General features: G+C 66.5%; 1 protein-coding gene across 1 annotated transcript; it reads left to right on the forward strand.

Annotated features, from left to right (window-relative positions):
* The first annotated feature begins 4,000 nt into the window (after positions 1–4,000).
* SERTAD1 (SERTA domain containing 1) lies at positions 4,001–8,729 on the forward strand. Its single transcript, XM_039510673.1, has 2 exons — positions 4,001–4,044; positions 7,476–8,729. Exon 2 carries the CDS (start codon positions 7,480–7,482, stop codon positions 8,221–8,223), a length of 744 nt encoding a protein of 247 aa, XP_039366607.1. The 5' UTR covers positions 4,001–4,044; positions 7,476–7,479; the 3' UTR covers positions 8,224–8,729.
* The last annotated feature ends 2,353 nt before the right edge of the window (positions 8,730–11,082 follow it).

An 11,082-nucleotide genomic window follows, 5' to 3' on the forward strand; every position in this document is an offset into this window, starting at 1 on the left:
GCATTGGCCTGCTAAGCCCAGGGTTATGAGTTCAATCCTTGAGGGGGCCACTTAGCGATCTGGGGCAAAAATTGGTCCTGCTAGTGAAGGCAGGGGGCTGGACTCCATGACCTTTTGAGGTCCTTTCCAGCTCTAGGAGATTGGTATAGCTCCAATTGTTATTTATTATAAATGGTTGGGCAGGATTCTCTGCTCGATATTCTGCAGATCAGACTTGGGTGTACAGAACAAGTGACCTAGAAGTGAAAGGCTCCATATCACAGTGTAACCCCCGGTGCTCTCCACCCCCTCGACAGGCCTGGACTAACCAGGTCCTTTAAATAAACAGCTGCCCCACGCTTTCTGGCCAGAGCAGAATTCCCTCCTTGCCTTTTGATCCCTGCTCTATCTCCTACTAGCCGAGTCCCATGTAGGAAACCAAGCGATAAGCGAATCCGTAGGTCTCCCATCCTCACATTTGCACACAAACTAGTAGTGCTGGCCACAGCCAGGACTTGTCCGTGAGATGCGGAGTGAAAAGACGAGGGAAGAAACTGCCCGATTTGTGGGAGTTTTTTCCAAATTCAGATTTTGCCCGTCTTGAAGCCGGTAGGAAACGGCTGGCTCCTAAGAACTGGTCTCTGCCTTTGCTGGCCCCGTGGCTGGTTTGCCGGCATCTGGAAGCTATCACTGGGCAGAGCGAGAAGTTCTCTCTGCTGCAGCTGGCCAGTGCAAACACAATAACTGCACGTCCAGGGAGCACCTGGGAACAGAACGTTCAGGCAGACGAGCTCCCGCTCAGCTAAAGTAAAGAGCGACTTGTGTGCCAGCCCTGCCTCGCCTCTGAGCCGGAGCCGGGCTGCCAGCGCCCTTGGCACGGGATCCAATACCCACATCACTGTTCATGTTAGACCAGCAGCTTGGTGAGTTAACCCTGAAGGTCCCTGGTGTGCTGGGGGAGCTGGTGGGATCTGGCCTTGGGTCTGATCGTGTTTATAAAAACGAATGGAGATTGACTGGGGGGGAAGTGAGCTGTTTGGTGGGAGCAGCGCGGGTGATGGAAGGACGGGCGTTCCAGCTGCTGCAGCCCGGACAAAGGTGAAGGTAACGTGTCACTGCTCCGTCCATTGCTGACCAAGAGGGTTAGCACCTTGCAAGAAACCCCTTGAAATGAGGTGGGTAATTAACCCCCCTGCAGTCGCAGGCCAAGGGAGGGTTAGTAGGTTGCAGATGGTTTATAATGACCCATCAAAGCAGCGTCTGGCGAGACCATGGCTTTGAGTGTCCAGCGGAGTTCTGAATTTAAGCTCCCAAGCTCACCTTTGGAGGGGGGCAGGTTTTTCCTGCAGGCCGGGTGGTCGGACGCGGCGGGGTGGCTTGGGGGTTGTGTCTCATCCTTTCTCTGCCAGAGCTCAGGCGAGCACGGGCTGCCTGGGGCATTTGAAAAGGCGACAACGGTTGCCTGGGAATCCCTTCGGGTTGCAGGGGGGAGCTGGGCTCCCTGGAAGTGCATTTCTCCTTGCACCTGGGCTCAGGGCTCCCCTCAATGTACCTGCTTCCACTCCCTGCCCCGGTGGCCTGGCCTGCGGGCGAGCCCGCTGTCTGAGCGGCCTTTCCTCGCGGTGCCAGTCTCACCCGGCCGCCCACGCAGCTGCTCCCGGGTTCCAGACGCAGCAGGGCCAAGTGAACGGGGAAAGCGGGGTTCTAGGCACAGCGCCGGGTGCCTGGGCAAGTCTCTGTGCTTCTGTCCCCCCCCGTCCCCGCCATGGGGCCTGCGTGCGCCCAGGGCAGGGGCCGTCTCCCAGGCGTACAGTGGGGCAAGCAGCCGGGGACCTCGGCTGCTCTGGAGATACTAGAGGGCTGAGGTGGGACAGGAGAGACCTTTCCTTGGCTCGAGTTCTGGGGGCGAGGGGGTGGTGGAGGGGGGCGAGCCGGGGCTCTGGCCTGGCAGCTGCAGGCTGATGTGACGCAGGTCAGAGCAGAGGGGGGATGGTTGTAAAAGGCTGACGGCGGGTCAGGCGGAGGCGTGGGCCTGGTGTGTAGTGCTGAGAGCGGCGCAAGCTGGGCCCCAGAGAAAGCGGCTGGGGACCTGCCCCAGCTCAGCTCAGGCCTGGCCCTTGTGCAGTCGCAGGGCAATGCCGCCGGCCCTTTCGCTTTCGCTTCTCCGCCCCGGACTGTTCTTTCACTTTCCTCTAAATCACATGAAGCCTGACGCTCTGCGGCTGCCCGGCCCCCCCTGCCCCTCGCGTGCAGCACCCTGTGCGGCTTGGCAGGGGCCACCCCTGCTGTGCTCTGCTGGGGGGGGCTGCCCAGCCCCCCCTGCCCCTCGCGTGCAGCACCCTGTGCGGCTTGGCAGGGGCCACCCCTGCTGTGCTCTGCTGGGGGGGGCTGCCCAGCCCCCCCTGCCCCTCGCGTGCAGCACCCTGTGCGGCTTGGCAGGGGCCACCCCTGCTGTGCTCTGCTGGGGGGGGCTGCCCGGCCCCCCCTGCCCCTCGCGTGCAGCACCCTGTGCAGCTTGGCAGGGGCCACCCCTGCTGTGCCCTGCTGGGGGGGGGCTGCCCGGCCCCCCCTGCCCCTCGCGTGCAGCACCCTGTGCGGCTCGGCAGAGCCCACCCCCCGCTGTGCTTTCCTGGGGACAGGGTGTGACGAAGTGGGGCTGTTCTTAATGTTTCCTCTGAATACTGTGTGGGGGCCTCGGTTTCTGGCCGACACTCTGACTCCTGGCAACTAATGGCCAGGCCCTTCCCCCTGCAAGGGGATGCTAAAGGTGTTGGAGACAGAGAGAGCAGGTGAGCTCCTGGCCCGGGAAAGAGAGACAGCCCAGAGAGGAGGGGCTGGGGCGGGTGTCAGTCTGGAGCTGGCTGGGGACGAGGAGTGAAGTGCAGACGTGGGGGTCTGGCTCACTGCCCCCCAGAATGGACCCGGCCGAGGGGTCCAGGTCTCTGTACCTACAAGCTCTGTGTTAGACCCTGTTCCTGTCATCGAATAAACCTCTGTGTCACTGGCTGGCTGAGAGTCACGTCTGACTGCGACGTGGGGGGGCAGGACCCTGTGGCCCCCCCAGGACCCCGCTGGGGGGACTCGCTGTGGGAAGCGCACGGAGGGGCAGAGGATGCTGAATGCTCCAAGGAGAGACCCAGGAGGTGAAGCCGTGGGAGCTGCTTGCCCTGCAGACAGGCTGCTCCGAGGGAGAGGAGGCTCCCAGGGTCCTGCCTGGCTTGGTGGGGAGCAGCTCCAGAGCAGCGCCCGGGGACCCCGTGGCAGGGGGAGCTGCCTGGCCCCCCTGGCCCGCGCGTGGAGCTCGGCGGGGCCCACCCTTGCTGTGCTTTGCAGGGGGGGAGGGGCTGGAACCGCCCTGCGTGGAACCCCAGCTCTGCTGCGGGGGGGGGCGGCAGGATCCCGGGGTCGATGGGCCGCTGGCTGGTTGGAGCAATGCGGGCTGCACTAAGGGGGCTGGGGGAGAGGAGGGGGCGGGGCATGCCCGGAGTCTCCTCCCTCTCCCCCCCCCGCCCCGTGACTCCGGCTGCTGCGGGCTGAGCCCCGACAAACTCATCCCACCCCGCCCCCGGCGGGGCCTGCCACTCAAACCGACCGCCCCGCCTCTCGCTTGAATCGCTCACGTCCGCTCTCTGTATGCAGATAAGCCGCTTGGTCCTGGCCAATCAGATGGCAGTGGGGCAGGGCCTCTTGGTATTTCCTTTCACCCTGCTCCTCCCTCCAGCTGTGTTGATTCGGTCCCGTCCGCCCACTGTATGCAGATGAGGCGTGCGACCGAGCCCCGCTATTGGCTGGCGTACTGCTCCCCCTTCCCCCGGACAATCGGAGGGGCGGGGCCTGGCGCGGCCGGGCAGATGTAGCAATTCCCGGTGGCCGAGTCGCTTTCGGAGCCGGAGGGGGGGAGATGCCGGCTGCTGATTGGCTGCGCGCCGCGTTCCAAACCCCCCTGATTGGGCCCTGAGGAGCCGGGTATGCAAATGAGGGTCTGTAGGGGTCCGGCGGCGGGGCTCGCGCTGCCCGGGACGGGACGGGGCGCGGGGGGAGCCCGGGGCCGGGAGCCGGAGCCCGGTGAGTCACTCGGGCCGGGCGGGGAAGGAGGCTCCGGCTGCTGCGTGACTCACCCGCCCCCGCCGCGTGGGGCTGCCGCCCCCGAGCAACGCCCCCCCCCGGGGCGAGGCACGAGCAGGGGCAGCCCCCCCATGCCATGCACCGAGCACGGGGCAGGCAGCAGGCGGCCCCCCAGTGCCGCGGGGCCGTGCCCGGATTAGTGGGGTACCGGGGGGTCCCTCTGGTGCCTGGGAAGGGTGCCGGGGGGCTCCCCCATTGGGGTGTCTAACGCCCCATTCTGCCTGCGGGAGGGGGAACAACCTACCTAGGAAACAAAATCGCCCCGTTGGGAAACGAACCTTTGGGCCCAGGAGGAAAGCCCAGGGGCTGGGATCAGAACCGGCCGTGGCCCCCCCCAGCCCAGCTCGGGGCACAGTCCTGCTCCCCAGCAGCCTCCAGCCATGGAACGGGGTAAAACGCGCAGCCGGAGCTGGGGGCCGGCCCAGTCCAGGTTCCCAAGGGCCCCGAGACCAGGGGCAAATGGCTCTTCTGGCAGGCACCGAGCACAGGACCCTGCACTGGGACTCAGGGCACCTGGCTTTGCTTTGTGACCTTGGGCAAGTGACATTCCTGTCTGAGCCTCAGTTTCCCCATCTGTAGGCATTGCGACGTCATGTGCAGGCTGGCGGGAGACCTCTGAGTGCAAAGCCCTGGGTCCGAGCAAAGGGTTCGTTCTCTCATCCGCTCCGGGACAGGGCCAAGACATGCTGCCAGGGGGCTGGGTGTGGGGGAAGTGGGTCTTGCTGCTACTGCCTGGAGCTGTCAGTCTGGCACCCTGGAGCCGCACATGTTTAAAACTTCCTGGGTCTGATTCTCCTTGTGCCAAGTGCTGCCAGTTCAGCATGGCTGCAGCTGTGGCCTGGAGGACAGCAGTTGTCTGGGACTTCAGAGACCTGGGTTCAGAGCCCTGGCTCTCGCTGGCCTGCTGGGTGACCTTGGACACGTTGTGGTGCTCTGTGCCTCAGTTTCCCCATCTCTACAATAGAGAGGATGCGATAGTGGCCTCCTCTGCAAAGTGCTTTGCAAAGGTCCCTATTTGTGTAGCTGTAATTAGGTGTGTACGGCGGGAGCAGCCCCTAGGGAATCACGGCCCTGTATACACATATACTGTATCAGTACGTCGACTGTTAGTTCTTCCGGGCATTTCTGGGCCGTGGAGAAGGGAGCCCTGCTCCGAATACCAGCGACTAGCAAAGATCATACAACATCCATGATTACTAATCATTTATACTAGGGTGGCACCTCGAGGGCTCCAAGGCCCATCACCCTGGGTGCTGCAGAGACCCTGCCCGGGCAGGCAAGGCTGAGAGGGGAAACTGAGGCACAGAGCGGGTGTGCTCAAGGTCACCTAGGGCAGAGCTGGGAGTGGAACCAGCCCTGTGACCTGCTCCCTGGTTTGAATGGTGCCTCAGGTCCCAGCTGGTGCCTGGAAACCATGGGCTGTGATTCATCTGGCATCCGCCCGACACTGTCGTGTGAGTCACACGCACGGGGGCGTCTCTGGCACAGCAGCTCTGCTGCATCCCACGGGCCTGGGGCAGGCGGCAGGGAGTGTCAGGAACCCCCCCTTGTGTCCCCGGGTTGGGGGCCGGGGCGGTGTCACAGAATCTCAGGGTTGGAAGGCACCTCAGGAGGTAACTAGTCCAACCCCCTGCTCAGAGCAGGACCGAGCCCCAGACAGATTTTTACCCCAGTTCCCTAAATGGCCCCCTCAGGGATTGAACTCCCAGCCCTGGGTTCAGCAGGCCAATGCTCCAGCCACTGAGCTGTCCCTCCCGCAGGGCTTTGGCCAGGGGGAGCGGGAAGTGCAGATCCCCGGCCCCGCTTGGGCTCTGTGCTTTGCAGGGTGTGGGCACCCCTCAGGGGAAGGCAGGGAGGGGAGGGGGACCCAGACTCCTTCCAGGGACCATATGGCCCAGTGCTAAAATCTGTACAATGCCGGCGGCCAGGGGCTGAACAAACGCCCCCCCCTTAGGAAGGGCAGGCTCTATAGGTCAGAATAGACCCCCTCCCCCAGGCTGTAGAGTTCCCTATTGACTGACACCCCCTCCCCCCAGGCCAGCGCAGATCGAGCCGCGTCTCTCCCCCCAGGCTCCTCTCTGGAGCTTTCCAGCCTTGGCAGCTCCGGCAGGGGGAGGAACCGCAGGGAGGCCTCGGCTGGGGGAGGCTGAGCCGGATCCCGTCTCCTCCCCCACCGCCTGGGAAGAGAGCTCCAGAGGGAGGGTGTCGGCCTGCGGGAGAGGGGTGCCCCCCCTTTCCGCTGTAGGGAGCAGCTTTTTGCTGCCTGGAGGGGACTGGGGCTGTCAGACACGGGCCCCCTCTGGGAAGGGCTGCAGCTCGCTGACAACAGCACAGGTGAGTCCCTCGGGGTGACAGGGGAGACTGAGGCACTGAAAGGGGGTGGGGCTTGTGCCCGAGGGCACACAGGGCAGCCGTGGCAGAGCTGGGCTAGAACCCAGGAGTCCTGACTCCCAGCCCCACTGCGTAGCGTGGCATAAACTGAAACGGGGTCACCAGTCAGCCCCGTCCATGCTGGGGGTTAGCCGTGGGGCAGCTGGCGGCAGTGGCTGGGGCTCGGCGGACCTGAGTTCAGGTCCCCTGCTTTGCCACAGACTCTCTGCAGCCTTGGGCCAGTGTCTCTGGGCCTCAGCTCCCGGTCTGCGCCGTGGGGCTCCCACAGGGAGCGGGTGGCAGCAGGCACCCGGATCTGCCAGGTGGGACAGGGAGAGGGTCTCAGAGGGGGCTGGGAGGAGTTAAATACCCTCCCCCGACTGGGGCCACCCAATGGCTCCAGGAGGCTAATCCCCTGCTCATGGAGGCCCCCCTCCCCCCCCAGCTGCCTGGTCTTGTGTCCACTGAGACTGAATAATAACACAGCCCCCGCCAACTAGACCCCATTTCCTGCCAGAGCTGAGGAGAGAACCCAGGAGTCCAGGCTCCCAGCCCCCCACTCTAACCAGCAGACCCCACTCCCCTCCCAGAGCCAGAGATAGAACCCAGGAGTCCTGGCCCCCAGCTCCCCCGCTCTAACCACCAGACCCCACTCCCCTCCCAGAGCCGGAGAGAGAACCCAGGAGTCCGGGCTCCCAGCCCCCTGCTCTAACCACTAGACCCCACTCCCCTTCCAGGGCTGGGGACAGAATCCAGGAGTCCTGGCTCCCAGCCCCCCCCGCTCTAACCACTAGATGCAGCTCTACTCTCAGAGCTGAGGAGAGAACCCAGGGGTCCTGGCTCCGAGCCCCCCTGCTCTAACCACTGAACCCCATTCCCCTCCCAGTGCCGGGGAGAGAACCCAGGAGTCCTGTGCCCTGCGGTCAGACGGCCGTGCCTTGGGGCTGGCCGTGCTCGAGGCCGCAGGCCGGTGGGACTCACTGCTCCCGTCTCTGTTGCAGACCCATGCTGGCCAAAGGCGTGAAGCGCCCGCGCGGGGAGATGGAGGGCGGCGATCCGGAGCCCCGAGACCCCGGCGCCGCCCCGGCCAGCTCCTTGTTCAACATCTCCATGGTGAAGCTGCACCAGAGCCTGCGGCATGTGGAACCCAACCTGCGGCACCTGGTGCTGGTGGCCAACACCCTGCGCCGGATGCAGGACCAGATGCAGCGGGAGGCCGGGGGGCCGGGGGGGCCGGACAGCCCCGAGGCCCCGTCCGTGGTGGATTCTCCTGCCCCTGTCTCAGACTCGAGGGACAGTAGCCTGGAGCCCTGCCGGCAGCCACCCTCCGACAGCCAGGGGGACGATCTCCTCCTCTCCACCATGGACACCTCCATCTCCACCATCCTGGAGGACCTGGGTCAGGTGGAGGTGCTGAGCCCCGCCCGGCCCGAAGAGGAGCAGCCGTTGGCCGGCGCGTCTGGAGCCAGGCAGGAGCCGGCTAGGACCTCAGCCCCTTGCTTGGGCCCCTTGGAGCTGCTCAGCTCGGCCAGCTACCTGCTGGAGGACGGCCTGGAGGACATCTTTGAGGACATCGACACCTCCATGTACGATTGCGACCTGTGGTCGCCCACCAGCCTCTCCGGCTTCAAGGCTTTCTCCGGTGCGGAGGACTCGGACAGCAAGGCGCTCGCCGGCGCCGAAGACCGGCTGGACATGAGCGACCTGGACTACCTGATGGACGTGCTCGTGGGGGGACACGCGCTCTGAGGGGGGGCAAAGGGAGGGTGACAGTATTAAATACCCCTCCTCTAATTTATATGGGGCCCGATCCTGCTGTCAGTGGAGCCGGCTGATACCTGCTGCAGACCCGGCCCTCTGGGCCTCGGCCTGAATTCTCAGCCAGGCTCGGGACCCTCTGCCCTGCCCTGGGGTGCCCTGCCCTGCCCCCGAGGATTCCCGTGCGTAGGGGCCTCCCTGGTCAGCGCGGAGCTGGTGTAACGGCCCTGCTCCCAGCCCCTGATGGGGGGGGGGGCGGATCGCGGGGGGGGGCTGGAGCACACTGGGCTGTGGCAGTTCTCAGCCCCCTGGGGCCCATAGGGGGAGAAGCATCAGTTAGAGCGGCCCCGAGGTTGCTCTAACTGACACCAGGGCTCAGAATACAGGGAGCGCAAAGGGGCCTTAAAGCCACCGTAGCCCCCGGCCCAAGAGCAAGAGCTGAGAATGGCAACGTGTTCAGTGAGCCCCTCCCCACTGCCCTGCCCCCGTCTCACCCCCAGCCCAGCTAGATGAGCCGTTCGGGGGGGGGGGGAGCGGTAAGAGGCCGTTTCCTGGCCTGGGGCGGGTCCCAGGTTGGGCTCTGAACGGTTTGGAAGTAACTTATTGTCTGAGCCACAGCGAAAGTGTCGGAAGCTCCCGAAAGCCGAACTGCTTTGAAAGGAAAATAAGAGCCCTGGCTCTGCACCCCGCTCCCGCTGCCTCCTTCCCCCACAAGCCCTTCCCGCCGCCGGCCGCGCCAGCCTCCGGTCCCAGCTGCTCCTCTTACCTTGGGGCTCTTCCCTGGGTCGCTTACCCGCGGGCTGCCCAGCACGCGCCCGGCGCCCCCGCTCGGGCCTGGACCGGAGCCCACGTGCCCGGCACGCGCCCGGCGCCCCTGCTCGGGGCTGGACCTGAGCCCACGTGCCCGGCACGCGCCCGGGGCCCCCGCTCGGGCCTGGACCGGAGCCCACGTGCCCGGCACGCGCCCGGTGCCCGCTCGGGCCTGGACCGAGCCCACGTGCCCGGCGCGCCAGCGCGCCCCGCTCGGGCCTGGACCGGAGCCCATGTGCCCGGCACGCGCCCCGCGCCCCCGCTCGGGCCTGGACCGAGCCCACGTGCCCACGCGCCCCGCTCGGGCCTGGACCGAGCCACGTGCCCGGCACGCGCCCGGCGCCCCCGCTCGAGCCTGGACCGGAGCCCACGCGCCCGGCGCCCCCGCTCGGGTCTGGACCGGAGCCCACCCGCCCGGCACGCGCCCGGCGCCCCCGCTCGGGTCTGGACCGGAGCCCACGCGCCCGGCGCCCCCGCTCGGGCCTGGACCGGAGCCCACGTGCCCGGCGCCCCCGCTCGGGCCTGTGAAGCTGGTTCTGGTTCCAGGGGAACCCTCACGGCTCGGGGGGGGGGGAGTGGGGGCTAGTGGTTAGAGCAGGGGGGCTGGGAGCCAGGACTCCTGGGTTCCATCCCTGGCTCTGGGAGGGGAGTGGGGGCTAGTGGTTAGAGCGGGGGGGCTGGGGGCCAGGACTCCTGGGTTCCATCCCTGGCTCTGGGAGGGGAGTGAGAGCTGGTGGTTAGAGTGGGGGTGGGACTGGGAGCCCGGATGCCTGGGTTCTCTTCCTGTCTCGGCCCCTGACTCACTGTGTAACCGCCAGCAGTCACGGCCGCCTCTGGGCCCAGCGGGCGATGACTGTTCCCTTCCAGGGTGCTGGGACGTCCCCACTCTGTCACACCCCTGCCCGGTGCTTCGAACCCAGGCGTCCTGCCTCCCACCCCTGCTGGCTGCACAGCCCTCAGAGGGAGGGGTAGCTTAGAACAGGGGGGTCTTGTCAGCACCCCTGGGCCCTCCCGCCCCCCATGGGGTAGCAGCTGCTTCACCTGGGCTCTGGCCGCAGCCCCTGGCAATGTGCAGTGGGCTGGGGTTGGCGGGCGCCTGCACCCCGCAGCCCGGGGTCTGCCCCAGGGCCCCTCCGCGGGCTTCCCGGGCCTGGCGCACCCCCAGGGCGGTGGCTCCGGCCATGGGCCCATCGCCGTTTGTATCCAGGGGCGCTGTGGGTACGGGCACGGGCACAAGGCAGAGCCAGGATTAGAGTCCGGGCCCCCCCTGGCTGTGCATGGGGGCGGCTGCCGCTCCCCGGGGATGCACCGGGAGCCTGGCGGCTCTGCCCACGTGCCCGCGCTGCTCGGGGGTTACCAGCAGCTGGGACTTTGCCCGTGGCCGGCAGCGAGGGGAAGGAGGCTGGATCTGGCTGCCCGGCCCCGGCTGTAGGGCAGAGTTCACCCGCGACTGCTGTTCCTGGGCACAGCCGGGCAGATTTCGCCGCCAGCCCTGAACTCTGCTCCCTGGCGCTGGGCAGGTGGGGCCCGGCGCGCCGGCCCTGTGCACCGAGTGCAGTGGTGGCCCCGGGGCCGCGGCCGCTCCGCTGTGCTTTGCCCTGGCGTCGAGCACAGGACAGGCCGAGGCGCGAGGGCAGCGTTCCCGCCCTCCCCACTTCCCGGGGCCATCGCCGGGCCCCTGCCTGGCTCCTCATTGTCTGTAGGACACTGACTCCTCCCTGGAGCAACCCCCCCCCCCCCAAGGTCCCATCCTGGCCAGCTGCCGGCTCCTGCAGGCTCCTCCTGGGTCCAGCTACTCGGTCAGGGTGAGGGGAGAGGCGGGTGCCTGGGAAGAAACATTCCCAGCGCCGGCTTCCTCCCGCTAGAGGGCAGGTTGTGCCCGGGCAGGAGGAGCCGTGTCAGAGCAAGGGGGGGGGGGGAGCCCATGGACAAAGAAAATCAGCAGAGACTCCTCCACATGGCAGACACGCCCGTTTTAGAAACCTTCACCCATCATCGGGGGGCCCCTCGCGCCGGGCACCACCCAGACCCTGGCCGAGA

Source organism: Mauremys reevesii, linkage group 22, assembly GCF_016161935.1.
Source record: "Mauremys reevesii isolate NIE-2019 linkage group 22, ASM1616193v1, whole genome shotgun sequence".
In the NCBI taxonomy this organism is placed as follows: Eukaryota; Metazoa; Chordata; order Testudines; family Geoemydidae; genus Mauremys; species Mauremys reevesii.

Coding starts and splice junctions, on each gene's coding strand:
- SERTAD1 (XM_039510673.1), top strand. CDS start 7,480: ATGCTGGCCAAAGGCGTGAAGCGCCCGCGCGGGGAGATGGAGGGCGGC.